The sequence below is a fragment of the Oncorhynchus keta genome, chromosome 1 (genome assembly GCF_023373465.1).
Source record: "Oncorhynchus keta strain PuntledgeMale-10-30-2019 chromosome 1, Oket_V2, whole genome shotgun sequence".
Taxonomy (NCBI): domain Eukaryota; kingdom Metazoa; phylum Chordata; class Actinopteri; order Salmoniformes; family Salmonidae; genus Oncorhynchus; species Oncorhynchus keta.
In genome coordinates this window covers 58,327,427-58,350,662 of record NC_068421.1, presented here as the reverse complement: position 1 = coordinate 58,350,662, position 23,236 = coordinate 58,327,427, and the positions used below count along the sequence as shown (strand labels likewise).

General features: G+C 43.1%; 1 protein-coding gene across 1 annotated transcript in view; it reads left to right on the top strand.

Annotated features, from left to right (window-relative positions):
• LOC118400900 (neurocan core protein-like) overlaps positions 1 to 23,236 on the top strand; it is a 195,164-nt gene that overhangs the window by 16,770 nt on the left and 155,158 nt on the right. Inside the window, exon 2 of the mRNA XM_052529305.1 lies at positions 16,940 to 17,019. Coding sequence (XP_052385265.1) covers positions 16,947 to 17,019 — 73 coding nt within the window. The 5' untranslated portion in view covers positions 16,940 to 16,946. The remainder of the gene's footprint in view (positions 1 to 16,939; positions 17,020 to 23,236) is intronic.

Sequence of the window (23,236 nt, the reverse complement as noted above, 5' to 3'; positions counted from 1 at the left end):
AGGGGTCTGAATACTTTCCAAATGCATGTAAGGACCCAGAATATTAATTGCAGGTACACAATTCCATTCCATGTTACCATCAAGTATGCCCACCAAAATCTTCCCATTTGAACACCTGGCTATGGTAGGAACTGAGCTGTCAGAGTAGCTTCGGCACAGCAGAGCAATGGTTTCCAGATGAGCATCAGTCAGTCAGCCAGATCCTATGACACTTTGCCTCCATCACGGCTCTGTGTGGTACAGACAGTAGTAGTCAGATCATTTAAAGCCAATTACTGGTAGAAACATGCCTGGGCGCCGCTGATCAAAGTGGCCTGCCTCGGAGTCAGGAAGATGCGCTGCCTCTGTTCAATCGTCCAGGTGCAAACAGAGTGGCAGAATCAATGCAGATCCATATCATTTTGGCTCGTTATCCCGTGGAGGGTGTCTGTGTGGTGTGCATGCATCATGTGTGCAGCTGATACAGTATACATTTACCACAGACTACACTATAGTCTGCCACGCACCTATCTCTCCCTGCATCGCCATAGAATATAGTAACCGTGCAGTGTGTCGTGTACCAGGCTTGTGTTCAGTATAAACCTATAGAGGATCCACTTTATCCACCCAGCACCTACAGTACCTCTCCCCGAGGCCACGGCAGGGCTGGCTAGATGATCAACATGCCGGAGATTGCATCAGTTTGGTCACTAATTATTTCATGCCATCGTTTGAACTGTCTGTTGAAATGCAATTACCCGGGAGCCTGTGTAGCTTACAAGACGGGGGTGGTAAAGGAGGGAGGAGGGAGCGAGGGAAGGAAAGAGGGATGAGGGAGAAAGGATGGGTAATACTGTACTGTGATATCTGGAGCATTACTCTGGGAGAGGAAGAGAGCAGAAACAAATATGACAGAAATCCCTGTTGATTCTATGGATTTATTTGCCATATTCAATGTTTCTCTTTTGTCAGAATGATACTATGGGCATTGATGGTGTTAATGATAGTAAGGAATTACTATGAGCAATCCGACTGTCAAAAGGAGTACTTTGAACATTCACATGTTTGATAGAGAAATACCAGTTGCCGATTTTGTAACCCAAATGCTTTTTATTCGATTGCTCTGGTGGCTTATTGTATGCGTATTGCACATAACCAACCACAGAACCACAGCAGAGGGAGAACTTCATGAAAAAAAGATGTTGTGAATCACCAGGTATTTTGAATCTGGGTCCTACTGCAGTTAACATGACCCATACCTGTCATCCTTTCCCACACTAACTTAAAGCTGCAATATGTCACCTTTGGGACGACCCGACCAAATTCACATAGAAATGTGAGTTATAGATCTGTCATTCTCATTGAAAACAATTGTAAGAAGTGGTAGATCTATTTCCATGCTTCCCGTGTTTAAGTTTAGTTTCTGCGTCTTTTACTTTCGGTTCAGTCCACCAGCTTCAAATAGCTGAAAATACAATATATTTGGTTATGGAAAATATATTTCACAGCGGTTTAGATGGTACAATGATTCTCTGCACTGCACTTGCTTGTTTTGTCACATAAACGGAAATTAGGCAAACTTTTAGAATTGTATTAACCAGGAAATGGCAGAGTGCATCTTTAAAAGGCTAAATCTACCTGTAGCTTTCTCTGTGAAATGAGTTTTCTGACCTCAACATTTGAAAGTTGGGAGATGTCCCTCTCTGCCTGGCAGCGAGGGCCACAGATAAATACAGAAATGAACCCTGACCAAAAGGAGAAGCCATCCATTCTTATTTTCCAAACGAGTCTGTGCCTCTGAATCAATAGGGCCAGGGGATCTCATTCTGTATCTATTTCAGACAACAGAGAGACCATCACCGAGCCAAAACCTTTACATTGCACTCCCAGTGTTTCTCGTTCTTTGTCATTTTCTCTACAGTCTCTTTCTCTCTCTTTCTTATTTTTCTCTCTTTCTGTAACTCATCCTCCCTCACCTTCTCTCTTAATCTCCCTCCCTCCTGCTCTCTCCTCTCCCACTCTCTCTCGTTATCTGTCTCTCACACATTTCTTACCCCTCTAGTTCTTTCACTCTTTCCTTCCCTCTCTCCTTCTCTCCTCTGACACTTCCCAAACAACACTCATCTACCCCTGTCACCTCTCTCCTTCTAACAGGATCCAGAAACATCTGCAGGCTTTCATGACTCATTAGCTGGTCTAAGTGTGATTATTTAATAAGCAGACATACTTTAAAACAACCACCCAGGCTGAGCTCAGACAAGCTTTTCTTAGTGATTCTGAGTACTGTACTGAACCTCAGGTGAAAGAGTTTGACTTCCTGTGTTTGTGTCTCCCTCCCTCACACACACACACACACACACTCTCTCGCTTTTTCTTTCGCTACATTTCTAACTTTCACACTCTCTTTTCAACCTCCTTTCTCCCTCCCTCTCACTTTCTTTCTCACTCTCTCTCTCACACACACACACACACATTTTATTTTGCTACATTTCTAACTTTCACACTCTCTTTTCAACTCAACATATCTCTCTTTGATCCTCTCTTCGCCTCTCCCCAACTTTCACTCTCTTTCTTTATCACTCTCCCTCTTTCTCTTCTCTGTCTATCTGTCACATTTCTCTTCCAAAGCTCATCTCAACTATTGTGAGCGTGTCTCTGTTTGATGTGTCATTTCGCTCACGTCTGACTGGAAGACTGGAAGTCTCACCCCCTCTACCATATCCTCTACATTCTCTTCTCTCTCCTTCACTGCTTCATGCCCACAATCCCTTCTTTATGGTTCCGCCTTTGTTAAGATTCTCTCTCTCTCTCTCTCTCTCTCTCTCTCTCTCTCTCTCTCTCTCTCTCTCTCTCTCTCTCTCTCTCTCTCTCTCTCTCTCTCTCTCTTTCTCTCTCTCTCTCTCTCTCTCTCTCTCTCTCTCTCTCTCTCTCTCTCTCTCTCTCTCTCTCTCTCTCTCTCTCTCTCTCTCTCTCTCTCTCTCTCTCTCCGGTCTCTTTCCATTCTTACCTCTCCATATTGATTTCTTATTTCCTTACCACCATCTCTCTGGATCTTATTGTCCTTATTTACCAGTCGGTAGAGAATGAATTCAACTCAGTAAAAATATATATATTTCACTGATGAATTAAATATAACTCATACATTAACTTGGTTTGACATTTTGTTGTACATAACAGAGTAATTGATTGAAATATCTGCCAAAATCTTCACATTGGCTTTGAGTTGATGGGACATTGTGTTCATTAAATCATTAGAGGCTAAGTGCACCTGCTCCATGCAGACCGTTTAGCAGTTGTCAGTCAAGCTCTTATGTGCTGCTGAGGACAGGACACATGTGGTCCTTATCTGACTGGATCATTATTGTGTTTGTATGACTGTCAGGGGGCCTCAGTAGCTAGTCCAGGCAGCCTGTCTATCTGGCTGTCTCTGTCTATCTATACGTCCCTCTGGCTCTGATGGGCTTTGGGTGTGTGTGGATTGAGAGGGTGTGTGTTTGTGTGTGTGGTGGGGACACAGGGCTCCTCTATATGTCTCAGGTGCTGTGATTGTGATGCAGACATCCTGGTCCCTATAACAGTGGGCAAATTTCCCCAATGCGGTTTGGGTGTGTGTGTGTGTGTGTTTGTGTGTGTCTGTGTGTGTTTTAATTGGGGACGCAGCGATATCTCCGGAGGCAGCATATGCTTCACAGTGTGCGGAGTGACTGACGGTCTTGGGCTTTAATTTCATAAAGTGATTGGATGAAATGGCGTGGGACAGAATAGGTTCTGCGATCACAACCGGTGTGTTTGTTTGTCTGTGTGTGTGTGTGAGTGACTGTAAGCGCCTGTGTGAAGCCCGGAACGTCCAGCTAAGCTCTATTGACAACCCCTAACCCCCTACCAACTTACTTTACATAGTCCCTGCATCCATTTGTCACCATTCTTGCATCATCTCAGACGGTATTGTAATTTATGGCATGATTAAAACAAAAGCTGCCTTCAGCTGTGGAGACAAGGTAAAAAAGTAGATCCCCTGACTCCCACAGTGGGAAAGTTAAGCCTCATTAAAACACTGCTACGGGCACAAACCAACAGCACACACACACACACACACACACACACACACACACACACACACACACACACACACACACACACACACACACACACACACACACACACACACACACACACACACACACACACACCACAGCACCGTGATGGACTAGGAGAGTCTCCTTCACAAACTCTCTCCAAGCGACTCCCCACAGTGTCTCTCTTGCTTGTATGTGTGTGTGTGTGTGTGTGTGTGTGTGTGTGTGTGTGTGTGTGTGTGTGTGTGTGTGTGTGTGTGTGTGTGTGTGTTCAACTCAGGGAATGGATTAGAGAGCTTCCTAAACAGCAGACAGACAGCTCCTATCGTTCATTAATTAACCTCCCTTTCACATTGTGGGGAGTGCTGAGCAGTGCTGAGGGATGGTGTACTGGAGCTAATTGTTCATTGTTGTTCCTAATAACTCACAGATATCAAAGTTATCTAGTTCACACAGGGGCTGTGTTACTGACTGAGGAATCCTGGGTGATGACATATTATCCGTTCTGTATGTGTGGCAACCAGACCTCGGTTTAAATACTATATAGGGTATTTTAACTAATTTCAAAGTAATTTGGAAGTATATATTTGGATATTTTTCAGTTGAAAACACAAGTAGTTGAATATTGGACTGTATTTGGAAATACACTTTCAGATTTGAAAGCACTCAAATACACTGTATTTATGGAACTATTTACATACTCCCATGCATTTGAACCAGGTCTGTTTGGTATTTGAAATTATTTATTTGGAAATACATTTAGAAAATACTTTCAAATAGTGTGCTATTTATAGCAAAATACTCAAATACACAGAAAATAAGTATTTCAATTATTATTATTATTTATTTGGGTTGGCGTCTTCAATTGACTGTGACTCTACTGATTTGAGTGTGTGTGTGTGTGTGTGTGTGTGTGTGTGTGTGTGTGTGTGTGTGTGTGTGTGTGTGTGTGTGGTGGGGGTGTGTGTCTTAGAGTGGGGTTTACAACATAATCAATATCTTAAAAGTCCCTCCAGTCTTCACTTGGGAAGTTGGGAACACAATATAATCCTCTGGTGTTGATATGTAAGAGTTTATCTCAGCAGCATATTGGAGCGCATGTTACTGAAACGTGAATCAGCGGCCTGTAGCCCGTAGTAACTTTGATTAACTGAGTCTTAACTGCCGGCAGGCAGAAGCCACTGGAATTATCCCGTCTGCCTGCCTGCTGCCTGTCTGCCTGCTGCCTGCCTGTGTCCCTATCTACTGGGACTGCTGGGAGAGCGGGATGGAGGAAGAGAGAACGAGAGAGAGGGGGAATGGTGGATGAGGGAGAAAGAGAGTAGGTCGTATGAGAGAGAGAGAGAGAGAGAGAGAGAGAGAGAGAGAGAGAGAGAGAGAGAGAGAGAGAGAGAGAGAGAGAGAGAGAGAGAGAGAGAGAGAGAGAGAGAGAGAGAGAGAGAGAGAGAGAGAGAGAGAGAGAGAGAGAGAGAGAGAGAGAGAGAGAGAGAGAGAAATCCAGAGAGAGTTACTGTATGTGAAATATGGCCTCCCTACTCTCCCCAGACCTCGGCCAATAATGAAGTGATGACATGGTCTCTGCACGGCGGTTGCGGTGTGCTGCGTCTGAGACGTTTGTTGTGGTGGGGGATGTTTCCCTAAACAAGGTCCAGGGTCCTGGGCCCGCTCTGTTAAACCCATGGGTAACATACTGGGGGTGACACTGTCTGTGACAGCTCCCTGCAGGTGTGAATGCCTCAGGGAGTTTGGGGAGGGTTTAGGCTCAGTCACTGTCAGAGTGATGGAGTTTTATTCCTACTCTTTGGATGAATGGGGTTTCTGTGACTGCCATTGCTGCAAAGGTTGGGGGTTGGTGAGGGAGGTTCTGTGTGTGTGTGTATGGTCGCTACGCCAGCCATGCCATTGCTTCAGAAGCTACTTGGGCTCAGCATGCCATAGCTAAGCTCTGCCCCTCCTCTTTCTCCTCCTCATCCTCCAGGATTGTCAAGTATTGATCTAACACCAAGGTTACAGTGATGGGTTGGTTAGGTAAGGCAACAGCAGACAGCAGGACACACATTTATATACATTTCAAATGTAAACATTTCAGTAATTTAGCAGACGCTCTTATCCAGAGCAATTTACAGGAGCAATTAGGGTTAAGTGCCTTGCTCAAGGGCACATCGCCAGATTTTTTAACCTAGTCGGCTTATGACTTGAATCAGCGACCTTTCGGTTACTGGCCCAGTGCACTTAACGGCTAGGCTTTCTCTAAAGAAGCCCTGTCAGTCACAGCCTGCTTGTGTCCGATGCTGCGCTGAAAAATGTTCAATATACTTTACTTTCAGCCCAAATTTACATTCCTCTTGTAGACAGCAGGCAAGGAGACCTTGATGTGCTCAAGAACAAGTTAAACATTTGCCACATTTTAAAGTGGCTTTACAGACACCGAGCGTCGATCACTCTTTCCCCTTTTTAGCTCTCTCTCCACCCTCTCTCTCTCTTTCCCTCGTTTAAAATCAGGACCACGCCACTCCTGTTGGATGCCAAATTGGAGCAATATGTTATTTTCCTCTTAAAGAGGAGAGATATTCCACCTCCAGCCAAGCCCTGACTGCCAGCCAGGTTCATTTCATTGGTAGCTTGCTCATCTGAATAGGAGAGAGAGGGCAGAGGGAGATACTGTTTCTTTGAGGTGGAAGTAATATGCTTTCACACAGTCCTGAGCAGGCTCGGCTCTGCATGGAGAAATCCTCTCCAATACGTTCCCTCTTGTCTCTTTCACGGCCCATCGCTTTCGCCATGATGCGAGAATACATCCAACCTTTTGTGTTGTCGGTAGCATCATCAGGAGAGAGGAAACACATACAGTATAAATACACACTTGAATGCTGGGAAAATAAACACACTGCATTCCCTGCTGCCCTGGTCACATCCAGGCACATTAGATGCAATCGGCGAGAGAGAGAGAGAGAGAGGGCCCGTGAGGAGCACTCCAGTGTAATTGACAGGGCCTTTCAGGAGTTTAGCGTTAATGTGGCACACAGCCTCCTTGCTCCCTCCCTCAATCCATCCTTTCATCCCATGAATAGCCCATCTCCTGCATCTTTTCATGTCAGCATAAACAATCCCTCACTCATATAGGGAACAAGGGCACACTACTGCATGTTCACTGAGAAACACTCATGCAAACACTCACAGGGACAAATAGGCTCCCACACACACACCCATACATAAAACACACTCACACACAAAGAACACACGCATGCACATGCATTCACACACACGCCAACATTCACATGCCCATACAGCAGGTTGGCATTGACTTCATTATCATTCAGCGCTGTTGAAACGCCAATAATCCTCATTTTATGAACTGAGCCTTCAGCCTCAATCATGGTGGGATGTGCGTGCGCTTTAATTTATGCATGTGTGTTTTTGTATGCCCGTGTGTGAGAGCAGATAGTAGGCTGCGATGATGATGCAGAGCCAGACTGGTGGAGGGAGACCCACAGGCCAGCTACGGGCTCTCATATAGTACACATACAGGCCAGCTACGGGCTCTCATATAGTACACATACAGGCCAGCTACGGGCTCTCATATAGTACACATACAGGCCAGCTACGGGCTCTCATATAGTACACATACAGGCCAGCTACGGGCTCTCACAAAGTACACATACAGGCCAGCTACGGGCTCTCATATAGTACACATACAGGCCAGCTACGGGCTCTCATATAGTACACATACAGGCCAGCTACGGGCTCTCATATAGTACACATACAGGCCAGCTACGGGCTCTCATATAGTACACATACAGGCCAGCTACGGGCTCTCATATAGTACACATACAGGCCAGCTACAGGCTCTCATATAGTACACATACAGGCCTGGCGCCACATTGGGAAAATGTATGGCTGCTCAAGATTCAACTTGCACTCATCCGGTATTGTGTCTAGATTGATGAAGGGGGAAAAAAACAATTTAATACATTTTAGAATAAGGCTGTAACTTCACAAAATGTGAAAAAGTCAAAGGGTCTGAATACTTTCCGAATGCACTATAGCCAGAAAGTCTATATACAGTGCCATACATTTACATTTGAGTCATTTAGCAGGTCTTATCCAAAGCGACTTACAGGAGCAATTAGGGTTAAGTGCCTTGCTCAAGGGCATATCGACAGATTTTTCACCTAATCGACTCAGGGATTCGAACCAGTTACTGGACCAACTCTCTTAACTGCTACTGCTACCTGCCACTAGGCTACCTACCGCTATCGCTACCGCTACCTGCCGCTAGGCTACCTACCGCTATCGCTACCACTACCTGCCACTAGGCTACCTACCGCTACCGCTACCTGCCCCTACCGCTACCTGCCGCTAGGCAACCTGCTCCTACCGCTACCTGCCGCTAGGCTACCTACCACTACGACTACCTGTCTCTACCTGCTGCTACCGCTACCTGCATCTACAGCTACCTGCCACTAGGCTACCTACCACTAATGCTACCTGGCTCTACTGCTACCTGTCGCTAGGCTACCTACCTCCTCTCAGTGCCTTTCACAATCATAACCCGTTTCAGATTTGACATACTGTAATTACAGACTTAGCGTTGCTACTACCATTATTGGTCACATACACATGGTTAGCAGATGTTATTGCAAGTGTAGCGAAATGCTTGAGACCAGAACAGGTGTGTACTCTCCTTTACCACCCACTGAGACAGTGTCCCATACTGAGAAGACTCAGGGAAGTCACTGGAGGCCTCACTAGATCTCTACACAGTCTCCACTGCTTCATCCCAGCTGGTTGGAAGCTCTGCTCAGCCTGACTGTTCTCTCCATGCTGTCCCACCCAGACGGCAGGGAGAGAGGGAAGGATGGAGGCTTCCATATGCTGTTACGATCAGGCAGGAGTTCATGCTGTCCCTCTATGGAGCCTCTTTCTATCCTTCTCTCTGTCAACTTTCTTCCCTTTTTCCACAAGTTCTCTATCATTCTTTCTGTCTACCCTATTTCTTCCCTTCCTCCCTCCTTTCTATCCCTCAATGGAGTCTCCCTTTCTCTATCTGCTCCCTCCATCCTTTCTATCCCTCCATGGAGTCTCCCTTTCTCTATCTGCTCCCTCCATCCTTTCTATCCCTCCATGGAGTCTCCCTTTCTCTATCTGCTCCCTCCATCCTTTCTATCCCTCCATGGAGTCTCCCTTTCTCTATCTGCTCCCTCCATCCTTTCTATCCCTCCATGGAGTCTCCCTTTCTCTATCTGCTCCCTCCATCCTTTCTATCCCTCCATGGAGTCTCCCTTTCTCTATCTGCTCCCTCCATCCTTTCTATCCCTCCATGGAGTCTCCCTTTCTCTATCTGCTCCCTCCATCCTTTCTATCCCTCCATGGAGTCTCCCTTTCTCTATCTGCTCCCTCCATCCTTTCTATCCCTCCATGGAGTCTCCCTTTCTCTATCTGCTCCCCCATCCTTTCTATCCCTCCATGGAGTCTCCCTCTCTCTGTCTGCTCCAACCCTCCTTTCTATCCCTCCATGTAGTCTCCCTCTCTCTGTCTGCTCCAACCCTCCTTTCTATCCCTCCATGTAGTCTCCCGCTCTCTATCTGCTTCCTCTCCTTTCTTCTGTGCCATCGTGCGTTATGAACCAGGCTCATTAATCACTCACTCCCCTGTCACTCCATCAGCTCACACTGTCATTGTCCCTGCAGCAGTCAGTCATTCAGTCACACACACACAAACACACATGGATGCACGGACACAGGCACCCACTCGCACACAGACCAACGCACGCATGCACACACACACAATGCCATTTTCATTTGGGACTCAGACCCATCAACAGCTATGTAGGTGACAGATTAGAAATAAGGTGACAAAATACACTACCGTTCAAAAGTTTGGCGTCACTTAGAAATGCCCTTGTTTTTAAAAGAAAAGCATTTTTGTCCATTCATTCAAATCACATCAAATTGATCAGAAATACAGTGTAGACATTGTTAATGTTGTAATGACTACTGCAGCTGGAAATGGCAGATGTTTAATGGAATATCTACCTAGGCGTACATAGTCCCATTATCAGCAACCATTACTCCTGTGTTTCAATAGCATGTTGTGTTAGCTAATCCAAGTTTATAATTTTAAAAGGCTAATTGATCATTAGAAAACCCTTTTGCAATTATGTTATCACAGCTGAAAACTGTTTTTCTGGTTAAAGAAGCAATAAAACTGGCCTTCTTTAGACTAGTTGAGTATCTGGAGCATCAGCATTTGTGGGTTTGATTACAGGTTCAAAATGGCCAAACCAAAATTTGTATTTTCTTTAAAAAACAAGGACATTTGACCCCAAACATTTGGACAAGTGACCCCAAACATTTGAACGGTAGTGTACATTTGCAGGAACCATATTGCTGAACTTCCATATTGTATAGAAAATGTTCTCTTTATTATACTATATTTGCAGGACAACGTTGGCCTTTAATGAGCTGCTTCTCCCTCCTCAATTGGTTGTGTTTTCCCTTGGTGAGTTTTTGTTTTGATGCATAATGATAAAAGCATCCAGATGAAAACAATGCTGAGACCGCAGAGCCATAAGCTAACTTATAAAACCTGAATGTGGAGAGAACACAACAGCTCTCCAACAGGAAGAAAGGAGATCATGCGTTTTCTGGGGCACAACAAACACAATGTCTGTCTGTGATGCAGTACATTCAGATGTGTCTGTGGTGCAGTACATTCAGATGTGTCTGTGGTGCAGTACATTCAGATGTGTCTGTGGTGCAGTACATTCAGATGTGTCTGTGGTGCAGTACATTCAGATGTGTCTGTGGTGCAGTACATTCAGATGTGTCTGTGGTGCAGTACATTCAGATGTGTCTGTGGTGCAGTACATTCAGATGTGTCTGTGGTGCAGTACATTCAGATGTGTCTGTGGTGCAGTACATTCAGATGTGTCTGTGGTGCAGTACATGCAGATGTCTGTCTGTGGTGACATACATTCAGATGGCCCATTGGCATGCCATTTGTTTGAGCGCTCTAACTCTAGCTAGCTAGCATCCATGCTAGCATCCACGCAAAAATCCGTGCTAGCATCCAGCGCTCCGACTACCTAGCTAGCATCCACACTAGCATCCACACAATGACAAGGCAAAAACAAGTTTTTAGAAATCTTTGCAAATGTATACATAAAAAAGCTGATATATCACATGTAAATAAGTATTCAGACCCTTTACTCAGTACTTTATTGAAGCACCTTTGGCAGTGATTGCAGCCTTGAGTCTTTGTTGGTATGACGCTACCAGCTTGGCACATCTGTATTTGGGGAGTTTCTCCCATTCTTCTGTCAGGTTGGGTGGGGAATATCGATGCACAGCTATTTTCAGGTCTCTCCAGAGATGGTGAGACCTGATGTTGTTGAAACAGCTCAAGGATGATCAATGGAAACAGGATGCACCTGAGCTCAATTTCGAGTATCATGGCAAAGGATTTTAATACTTATGTAAAGAAGGTATTTTGTTTTTTAATTTTTTTAATTCATTTGCAAAAATGTCTAAAAACCTGTTATCGATTTCTCATTATGGGGTATTCTGTAGATTGATGAGGAAAAAATGTATTGAATCAATTTTAGAATAAGGCTGTAACATAACAAAATGGGGAAAAAGTCAAGGGGTCTGAATACTTTCCAAATGCCCTGTATGTGTAGCTGTGTGTACAGGTTTCTGTATGGGTGTGCGCACGTGCGTCTGTGTGTGTTGTGACTGACTGAGAAATGTATGCAGATGTCCATACAGGAGCAGGTTCATGTTGGTGTTGAGGTGACGTCCAGTCCGGCGAGCCAGCTGAGCTGAGAGAGTTGGTATTTGAAAGGACACTCACAGCTTGGCTCCAACTCGAAAATACAGTTAAGAGATACTCCTGAGTCATGCTGGTAGCATAGAGGTTGAAGACAAGAAGAATAAGTGCTGCGAGAAAGAGAGAAAGAGAGAGAGAGAGATCACCTGTTGGAGATGCAAAGAAAATGTCTCAAGATAGTGGCAAGGAGGGCCGGGCCCTGGGCATAAGCAACATAAAAAATGAGGAACTCATTTGGGGTTTGAAAAGTAGAATATCCAAGGTGTAGTTTCTACATTTGTTTGTCTCTTGTATGTCAGTCACTGACATTCACTCAATAAGCCATGTCAGCTAAAACAAAAAGATTGCTAAACTAGTCAAGACAGCTATCTAAACTTGTAGTAATCATGGCCGAATACCGAATGGGAAACCAGGGCACGTGCCCAGAATTGCAGGAAATTAGCTGTAAAACTGCAAGTGTTTGTCTCTGCCCCATGGCAAATTGAGTAGAATTGCATGAAATGTGTTATAAACTACGCCCCATGGCAAAATGTGTAGAATTGCAGGAGATTAACTTTAAAACTAAAATGTTTATTTCCGCCCTCGTCAAGAGGGGGGCCACTAAAATGTTTTGCCCTTGAGGTGGGGAACCCCCCCCTAACCAAATCTCGCTTAGGGCCACCAAAAGGCTTTGTTTGTATTGATGATGCGGCAAGGTCAGAGCCAACATATTGTATTGATCTGGGATTGAACTGAAGTGGGTCTGTGTGTCATGAGGAGCCTTTGGAGATACAAGTAGGGAATATTATATTTTCTAGGCTTCGTTAGCAAGGAATTCACTTGGCATTCTTTCCGCACCCCTAGCATGGTACTAAGGAGCCTAATAATTAGGGTTCTGAATTTTCCTAACCAGGAAATACTGAAGGCCTATCATGACACTAGACGAGACCCAAATGCAGACACAGGAGGCAGGTGGTTGGAGTATAAGATGTTGAATAAATCCAAAGGGAATTAGGCAAGAGAATGGTCATGGACAGGCAAAAGGTCACAACCAGATCAGAGTTACAGAGGTACAGAGTGGCAGGCAGGCTCGAAGTCAGGGCAGGCAGAACGGTCAGGTAGGCAGGTACAGAGTCCAGAACAGGCAAGGGTCAAAACCTAGAAAATGGCAAAGCAGGAAAACAGGAAAAACCGCTGGTAGGCTTGGACATATAAGACGAACTGGCACAGAGAGACAGGAAACACAGGGATAAATACACTGGCACAGAGAGACAGGAAACACAGGGATACTTACACTGGGGAAAACAAGCGACACCTGGAGGGGTGGAGACAATAACGACAAAAGTTTTCCCTGGTCACATCACGTGGTTTTCCCTGGTCAGATCACGTGATTGGGAAAAAGTCCTGCCTCTAGCATGATATCACATCATCATTTGGGCAGCATTCAAGCATTGTTTTGTTGTTCCTGTAATATTTAGGAGGGATAAAGCATGCCTAAATGGTCCCATCTATATTCCTCCCCTAGAGAATAGCCTGGCTGGGCTGTCTGTGTTTGTCCTTGATTGCCTTTGAGACAGTCTGAGCGAATAGCGTGGCTGTAATGGACACCAGCTATCTGTGTCCCGTCTCTGGTACCCTCGCCTCGGATTTCGCCCCTTGGCCGCCGCGCCGCGCTGGACGACGTATCTTCAGAGCTGCCACATCCATTATTTATACACAGGGTTTCTCTGTCCTCCAACCAGGGACTGACATCTGACTGGAATTTAGTTTCCACTCAACACACACTGGACCCTACTATCTGGACTGGACAGATGTTAACCCTTTGTCATACTGTAACAACAGACAGGTCAGGGGTTATTTTAGTTGAGCCGGGAAAACACATACTGTACATGGTTGGAAAGCTGGTTGCTTATCTCTTTATGCTGTAAAATGTGGAGAATTGATGTAAATGTGTGCTTGTGCTCTGACAATGGTGTCCCTGGAGGGGATAAGTAAAGTTGTATTCAACAGTGTGCCTGATCACCGACAGCGATGAGACAGCCTATAGGGAGGAGGTCAGACCTGGCAGTGTGGTGCCAGGACAACAACCTCTCCCTCAGTGTGAGCAAGACAAAGGAGCTGATCGTGGAATATAGGAAAAGGAGGGCCGAGCAGGCCCCCATTAGGCCCCCATGGGGCTGAAGTGGAGCAGGTCGAGAGTTTCAAGTTCCTTGGTGTCCACATTACCAACAAACTATCATGGTCCAAACACACCAAGACAGTTGTGAAGAGTGCACAACAACACCTTTTGCCCTGAAGGATATTGAAAAGATTCTACAACTGCACCATCAAGAGCATCCTGACCGGTTGCATCACTGCCTGGTATGGCAACTGCGCTACAGAGGGTAGTGCATACGGTCCAGTACATCACTGGGGCCAAGCTTCCTGCCATCCACCTATGTACGAGGCAGTGTCTAAAAAATTGTCAAAGACAAAACATTTGGGAAGGCCCAAAAAATTGTCAAAGACTACAGTCACCAAAGTCACAGGCTGTTCTCTCTGCTACCGCATGGCAAGGGCTACCGGAGCGCTGTCACGCCCTGGTCTTAGTGTTTTGTGTTTTCGTTGATTGTTTGGTCAGGCCAGGGTGTGACATGGGTTTGTTTTGTTGTATTTCGTATTGGGGTTTTGTGGTTATTGGGATTGCGGCTGAGTAGGGGTGTTGTATGGGCTTGGCTGCCTGAGGCGGTTCTCAATCAGAGTCAGGTGATTCTCGTTGTCTCTGATTGGGAACCGTATTTAGGTAGCCTGGGTTTCGCTTTGTATTTCGTGGGTGATTGTTCCTGTCTCTGTTTAGTGTTCACCAGATAGGCTGTAATAGGTTTCACGTTCCGTTTGTTGTTTTTGTATTTATTAGTTATTTCATGTATCGTTCTGTTTTTCATTCATTAAAGACATGAGTAACCACCACGCTGCATTTCGGTCCGACTCTCTTTCTACAAACGAAGAATGCCGTTACAAGCGCCAAATCTAGGACCAAAAGACCTCCAAGCTGAACAATTCACCAAATGGCCACCCAGACTATTTTCATTGAACCCCCCACCCCTTTATTTTTACACTGTTGCTGCTCACTGTTTATTATCTATGCATAGACACTTTACAAATTGCCTTGACTAACCTGTACCCCCAAACATTGACTCGGAACAGGTACCCCCTGTATATAGCCTCGTTAATGTTATGTCATTTTCTTGTGTTATTTAAAAAATAAAAACCTTTCTTTTATTCAGTAAACATTTTCTTAACTTGAACTGCATTGTTGGTTAAGTCAGCATTTCACCTGTTGTATTTGGCGCATGTGACAAATAAAAGTTGATTTGATTCTAATTGAATTAAAGGCATATTTTTCACAGGGTTTTCATGATTCTTCTATCAAGATTGAGATTAGGACCTCACTTTTCTTCATTAAGAAATGTGACGAGTTACAGAGTCTGCTGCTGGTTCCTACTTCACAGTAGGGCCATTTGCGAATGTTTATTTTTGTCTGAAATGCCTTCTTGAACATGTGAACTTCCACGTGGCTTAATTACAAACTTTATTGTATTGGATCAGTAAATATTAATACACATGTTTAATTATCAGCCTAGTTGAGCCAAGGAGCAAGCACTGAGCTATATAGGGAGAAAGACAACATCTTTCCTGGGTAGTCATGATTGGATGAGATAATGGAACAGTTGGACATGCTGAGAGATGAGTCCTGATTGGTCTGTATATATCTGAACGGGCTCCTCTCTCGTCAGTATATAGATTTATATATCTCAGATTTTTGGAGAGATACAGCTATGGACAACTGCAAAAGTGATGCTACACAGCTCTCAAAAACATTGCTTCTGTAAATTTAGCTGAGTTTATGAGGGAGACCTACTTTCTGGAGGACAATGCCGTGCTGACTCACATGTGTTTACATGTGTGGGTGGGGTGGGGCTAAGGCTTAAGATTGTGCAAACAATGCTGAATGGGCGTAAACAAACAAGAGTTCTCTAGTCAGTGTGAAACTTTCATACAAATCTTTCGAACAGGTATTTTCCCCCTACTTGTCTTTTAAGTAGGATAACAAGTTTTTCAACTTTCCCAGCATAACTGTCCTAGGTTTCCTCCAACTGCAACGTACGATATACCATTTTGAAGCTCTGAGTCTGTACTTTTATACATTTAAAAAAAAATAAGCAAATCACTTACATTTGACATAAGCTTCAATAGAGAAATCTGGACACACATTTGTTTGTATCCTTATTGAAAAATGAGTGAAAGAAAAACAATTATTGAGAGAAAATAAGCAATCTAACGTGGCAAGGATGACACGATTTGTAGCATTATATTTCCAAATGTAAAAGGTGTCAACCCGTGAGGCTGTTTTTCACCTTCCCAGTGACACAGAAAAGCTGCATTTTCCAATAAACTAATATAAACACTAGGCTCTCTCTCACATACCAGCTGCCTCCACCCTCACTAGATCCAAGAATTCCTGCATCTTTGATTTTGTGTGTGCTTAGTGAAAAAGTCAAATATGCCATATGCAACATGCAATATGCCAATTGCCATGGGAACATAGGCTTCAATCATGTTGTATTTGCTTGTTGTGTTGTGTTGCTCAGCTGTTTTGATGTAGAAGAGTGAAAACATACTTTATTTTGGTATAAGCTGATGGGTTGCCAAATAATAACACATTCTTCGATACAAATATATTATCCACCTGATTGTTAATCAGACTGTATTGTAGATCTACTGACTGGGCTGTTCTAGGCAGAAATCAGTCTTTGATTGTAGGGAGATTGTAAAGTTGGCTACATTATCAGTGCCCTCCTCTGATGTAGGGCCAGGAGGTGATTTCAAATCACAGAAATCACTCCTGTCTGATTTGTCACTAGAAGGGCCTGTTGGTGATGGGATTCTAATGGCTATGCCTCCTGTCCACCTCTCAGCTGTCTCCTCCTGTCTCCACTCTAGCTGGAATGTTAAGGGAAGGAGAAAGAGAGTGTACATGCAAACATATCGGCAACTTGAGTGATTATAATTTGAAAGATCTCTCTCTCTCTCAGGTCCAGGATGCTGGGTGCGGTGGTCCCTGTCTGTGGACTGCAGGCTCTGCTGGCGGCCCTCCTGCTCTCTCTGGGCTATGGTAAGTAGAACCATACAGGGTTCTTCGGTTTGTCCCAATAGGGGAACCCTTTTAAGGGGCTGGGCAGAACCCTTTGCAGTTTATAGAGAATTTTCTTTTTTAGAACTCTCTATGTAGGGTTCTTTAAAGAACCCTTTGTATATGGTTCTACCTAGAACACTCTATGAAGAGTTCTACTGAGAACCCTTGGTTAACAGGCCACTTCAGGCCTGCAAGTCGAATTATGCTGGCTTGCAAAGTGATGTCAAATCAAATTGATTGGAATTCCTATTGGAATCCAACCAGAGTTAGGATATCCAACAAGTGCATTTGTTAATCACCCGCAACCTGCATTCAGAATGACTGCCAAGGGTAGGGAAGATTGAATACTGAGACTACCTCAAACGGATGAAATAAATCCAATTACTAACAGATTGGATTAGTTTAGAAAACGGTATGTTATTTATCTTTGTGTCGCATTAAATGCATCAACCCATCAATTACATGCAAAAACAGATATTACAGTGAAACAAACAATTCTGAAAATCTCCCTGCAATAGAGCATGCTGGGAAATATTATATATGGCTCTATGTAGAACCCTACTTGCCTTCCAAATAATCAGTTTTGCCGTCCAAAGAATCACAAAAGAACCCTTTCTTGCAAAAACAGTTCTTAAGATGTTAAAGGTTCTAGGTAGAACCCTTTGCCTTACAAAGTACCCTTGTCTTTAAAAAAGGGTTCATCTGATTAAAACGGTTCTTGGTAGCACTACCCTTTGGAGGGTTGCAGTTTATGGAGGATGGCTTAGGCACACACACACACGCACGCACACACACGCGCACACACACTTCCGTCATCCCTATAGGGCTGGGACTGTTGGCAGGTCCTCACAGCTTAGGGACGAGGGGATTGATTCCATTCATTTTATCTCACTATAAATACTGGAGCTGGACTTTTAGTAGAGGCAAATGATGAGGCATTTAGGGCAGGGAAGACAACAAATCTCCCAGCTCCATTTATCCTGCAGTACTTAGCTCTTTAGTCACAGTCTCTGGAAAAACAGGAAAATTCGCTAATCTTTCATGCTGAGCTTTATTTTGAGTTTTTTTTGCTTCATCACTTGTTAAATATTAATGTGACTTGTTCATATCCACTTTGATGCTTAAAACAACAAACTCAGCTGCATTTTGACAACTTAATACCATGCTACTACCGCTCAAAAAGCTGTGTGTATTCATTAGTGCACACTGCAGCAAAATGGTTTGCAACAGAAAATGTTTCTTGGCAACGAAAATGAGTGTCTCTTATTGAACAAGTTCAGATTGGTCCCTCCCTATTATGGCCATCTGCTTCCATTTGGTTAGTGAATATACCTCTGGTGAGAAACTGAATATATAGACACGGTCCTGTGTCTCAATATTGTATCCACATACTGTACAATGAGCCCTATAGTATGTCATAGGCAGATATCAAATGTATCCTGACCTATGATTTGTCTCAGTGAATCCCAGCCTGGTCTCAGAGCAAAACATATTATATATATAGTACCAGACAAAAGTTTGGACACACCTACTCACTCATGGGTTTTTCTTTATATTTACTATTTTCTACACTGTAGAATAATAGTGAAGACATCAGAACTATGAAAAAACACATATGGAATCATGTAGTAACCAAAACATTAAATCAAATGTATTTATATAGCCCTTCTTACATCAGCTGATATATCAAAGTGCTGTACAGAAACCCAGCCTAAAACCCCAAACAGCAAGCAATGCAGGTGTAGAAGCTTGATGGCTAGAGATAACTCCCTAGAAAGGCCAAAACCTAGGAAAAAAACTAGAGAGGAACCAGGCTATGAGGGGTGGCCAGTCCTCCTCTGGCTGTGCTGGGTGGAGATTATAACAGAACATGGCCAAGATGTTCAAATGTTCACAAATGACCAGCATGGTCAAATAATAGTAATCACAGTGAACAGGTCAGGGTTCCATAACCGCAAGCAAAACAGTTGAAACTGGAGCAGCAGCAAAAGTGTTTAAAAAATATATTTTGATTTGTTCAAGTGCCTTCAGAAAGTATTCAGACCCCTTGGCTTTTCCCACATTTTGTTACGTTAGAGCCCTATTATAAAATGTATAAAATTATTTTTAATCTATCATTAATCATCAATCTACACACAATACAAAGTGAAAACAGTTTTTTTGAAATGTTTGCAAATGTATTAAAAACAAAAACCAGAAATACCTTATTTACGTAATGTGAGCGGACCAAGTAATTGGGCGTCACTCTAAAGCGGGAAGGTGGAATAAACGAGTCAGGAATAGGTTTTCTTGATTGAACACAGTTCTCTATTGAGGGCATTTGGTCAACACAAACACTCCAACATAATCAATGAAAATCTCCCAAGGAAAAACATACATCTTCTTCTCCAGATGAAACAGGAACACAATACGATTGATCATCCTTGAGATGTTTCTTCAACCTGATTGGAGTCCACCTGTGGTAAATTCAATTGATTGGACATGATTTGGAAAGGCACACCCACGTCTATATAAGGACCCACAGATGACAGTGCAATACAGAGAAAAAAAACAAGCCATGAGGTCTAAGGAATTGTCCGTAGAGCTCCGAGACAGGATTGTGTCGAGGCACAAATCTGGGGAAAGGTACCAAAACATTGGAACCACCAAGACTCTTCCTAGAGCTGGCCACCCGGCCAAACTGAGCAATCGGGGCCTTGGTCAGGGAGGTGACCAAGAACACGGTGATCACTCTGACAGAGCTCCAGAGTTCCTCTGTGGAAATGGGAGAACCTTCCAGAAGGACAACCATCTCTGCAGCACTTGTTTAAAGGCACCTAAAGGACTCTCAGACCATGAGAAAGAAGATTCTCTGGTCTGATGAAACCAAGATTGAACTCTTTGGCCCGGACTTGATCCCGATCTAACATCTCTGGAAAGACCTGAAAATAGCTGTGCACAACACTCACCATCCAATCTGACAGAGAAACTCGCTAAATACATGTGTGCCAAGCTTGTAGCGTCATACCCAAGAAGATTCAAAGCTGTAATCACTGCCAAAGGTGATTAAACAAAGTGCTAAGTAAAGGGTCTGAATACTTATGTAAATGTGATATTTCCGGTTTAAGTTTTTATAAATTCGCCAAAAAAAAAAACGTTTTTGCTTTGTCATTGTGGGTTATTGTGCTTAGATTGATGAGGGGGGCAATTTAATCCATTTCAGAATAAGACTGTAACGTATCAAAATGTGGAAAATGTCAAGTTGTCTGAATACTTTCAGAATGCACTGTATGTATCAGTGGTTATTAAGAAGTGAGTATAGACAATTCCCACTGAGTAATATATTATATTATATTATATTATATATTATAATAAGTGGGTATACAGCATATATCCTCCACTACACCACGGTGTATAATTGGTTTGTATGTGTGGGGCTTTATCTGAAATTGTTCTTTACAGAGTCAGGTATATTTGTCCAGGCCTCAATTGTTCCTTGGTTAGCACCATTCGTTCTCACTGTTGATAATTCTAATGGTATAACTTCTAACAGTAACTGTATCCCCTGGTTAAATGGGAAAGAGTGTGGCGGTTCTGCCTGCCAGGAATAATCATCTCTGATTGATTGAGATATTCATTATGTAACATAATAGATGGAAATCATTCAATATATAAATTCTAAATTAATTTTGTAACCTTTCCCCAGAAGCATTTAATATTTTTCTGCAGTGGGCTAAATCAGGGTCACACAGAGTCATTCTTGATAGTCTTAAACAAATCTACTTTGAAACAAAAGTAGTCATTGAAGAACCCCTACTGTAACATATCATACTAATGTGAGAAAATATTGTATGTTTTAAGATATTAAAATATAATACTATCCATACCAAACTTTAATTTGTATTTCCAGACACTAGCATTTCACACCCATCCTACACAGAGCTCTGTGACCATTTTCTTTAACTAAGCAAGTCAGTTAAGAACAAATTCTTATTTACAATGACAGCCTACCCCAGCCAAACCAGGACGACACTGGGGCAATTGTGCTCCACCCTATAGGACTCCCCATCACAGCCAGATGTGACACAGCCTGGATTTGAACCAGGGACTGTAGTGACACCTTTTGCACTGAAATGCAGTGTCTTAGACCGCTGCACCACTCGGGAGCCAAATCACTGATGAAGGGTTGTAGACTTCAGCTACTGACTTCAGGTTGCCTCGAGAAAAAAATGCAGTGTGCACGAACAACCAAAAAAAACCTTTGCCGAAAACCAAAACTAACAAACACTTCACCAAATGTTGTCATATATTCACAAAACTGTTCCAAAATGTTTTGGTTGGGAAACCTTAGGGGACAAAGAGAACAGTTAAGAGTCGGGTCCAATTTCATTGGAAAAAAGTTTCCTTGGTGTTAAATACAGTCTGTGAACACACTTAAAATGTATAAATTGATGGTTGGGATTACGGAATGCCAAGGTCATATTTTTCCATGTTCACTTCCAGTTAAAGGGTTGTTCAGTTGCAATTAGATCTGTGGGCCAAACTTTTTTAATGTCTAGCTCAGAATATAAGCTTTCCAAAAGTTGTTTATATATTATAGAGATAAGTCCTTTCGGGAACTTAGATAATTTATTTACTCATTGAATGGTTTGGTAGTTGGGTTTCCCAAGGGACTCCATAGGCCAGCAAAGCTGACTTCAATTGTAAATATAGAAGAAAGGAGATGCCTGATAATGTGTTTCTATCTTTCAAATCTTGGAATGTTCTCAAACCATTATGTCCGTGATATCTGTAAGGGTCTAAACCGATTTTAGGATGGGGAGAAATGCTAGTGCCTGGAACTACAATATAAAGTTTGGTGCAGGAAGTATTATATTTTAATATTTTAAAACATATAATATTTGACTAAATCAGGGACACTCAAATGTGTTTGGATACTAGTTTACTTCAGGCAACAATGAAAGGAGGATGGTTGGTAGGGTGTATAATGTGAACGTCTAGCAGCACAGCGGTTGTGTGTTCAAAGCTCTTCACTGACAACTTTAGAATTCTAGCTAACTACTTACTACTTTTTTTAGCTACTTAGCATGTTTGTACACCCTTCCCTTAACCCTAACTCTAAACTTAACCTTACTCCTAAACCTAACCTTAACACAAATCTTAACCCTAACCTTAACCCCTAACCTAACGTAGGATATCATCCTAAAGCAGTCGAACGTAGCATATCTTACTAAAGCAGACAAACGTAATATATCATACCAAACCGGTCAAATGCGATCAAGACGGAGGACACCATACTGTGCGTATTTTATTATACAACCTCTATTACAGTGGTAGCCTAATGTAACGTAACCTCTCTCCCTCACCCTCCTTTTGGCAAATCTGAACATAACTCTGTCCTCCGTATTTCTGCTTACAAGCAAAAAGTTGAACAAGAAGTACCAGTGATGCTCACAATACAGAAGTGGTCCAATGAAGCGGATGCCAAAACTACAGGACTGTTTTGTTGGAACAGACTGGAATGGCATTGAGGACTTTACCACATCAGTCACCTGCTTCATTAATAAGTGCATTGACGATGTCGTACCCACAGTGACCGTACGTACAGTCCCAGTCAGACGTTTGGACACATCGACTCATTCAAGGGTTTTTCTTTATTTTTTACTATTTTCCACAATGTAGAATAGTGAAGGCATCAAAACTATGAAATAACACATATGGAATCATGTAGTAACAAAAGAAGGCTTAAACAAATTAAAATATATTTCATATTTTAGATCCTTCAAAGTAGCCACCCTTTGCGATGATGACAGCTTTTCACATTCTAGGAATTCTCTAAACTAGCTTCATGAGGAATGCTTTCCCAACAGTCTTGAAGGAGTTCCCACATATGTTGAGCACCTGTTGGCTGCTTTTCCTTCACTCTGAGGTCCAACTCACCCCAAACCATCTCAATTTGGTTGAGGTCGGGTGATTGCGGAGGACAGGTCATCTGATGCATCACTCCATCACTCTCCTTGGTCAAATAGCCCTTACACAGCCTGGAGGTGTGTTTTGGGTCATTGTCTTGTTGAAAAACAAATGATAGTCCCACTAAGTGGAAACCAGATGGGACGTCGTATCGCTGCAGAATGCTGTGGTAGCCATGCTTGTTAAGTGTGCCTTGAATTCTGAATAAATCACTGACAGTGTCACCAGCAAAGCATCATCCGTTCAC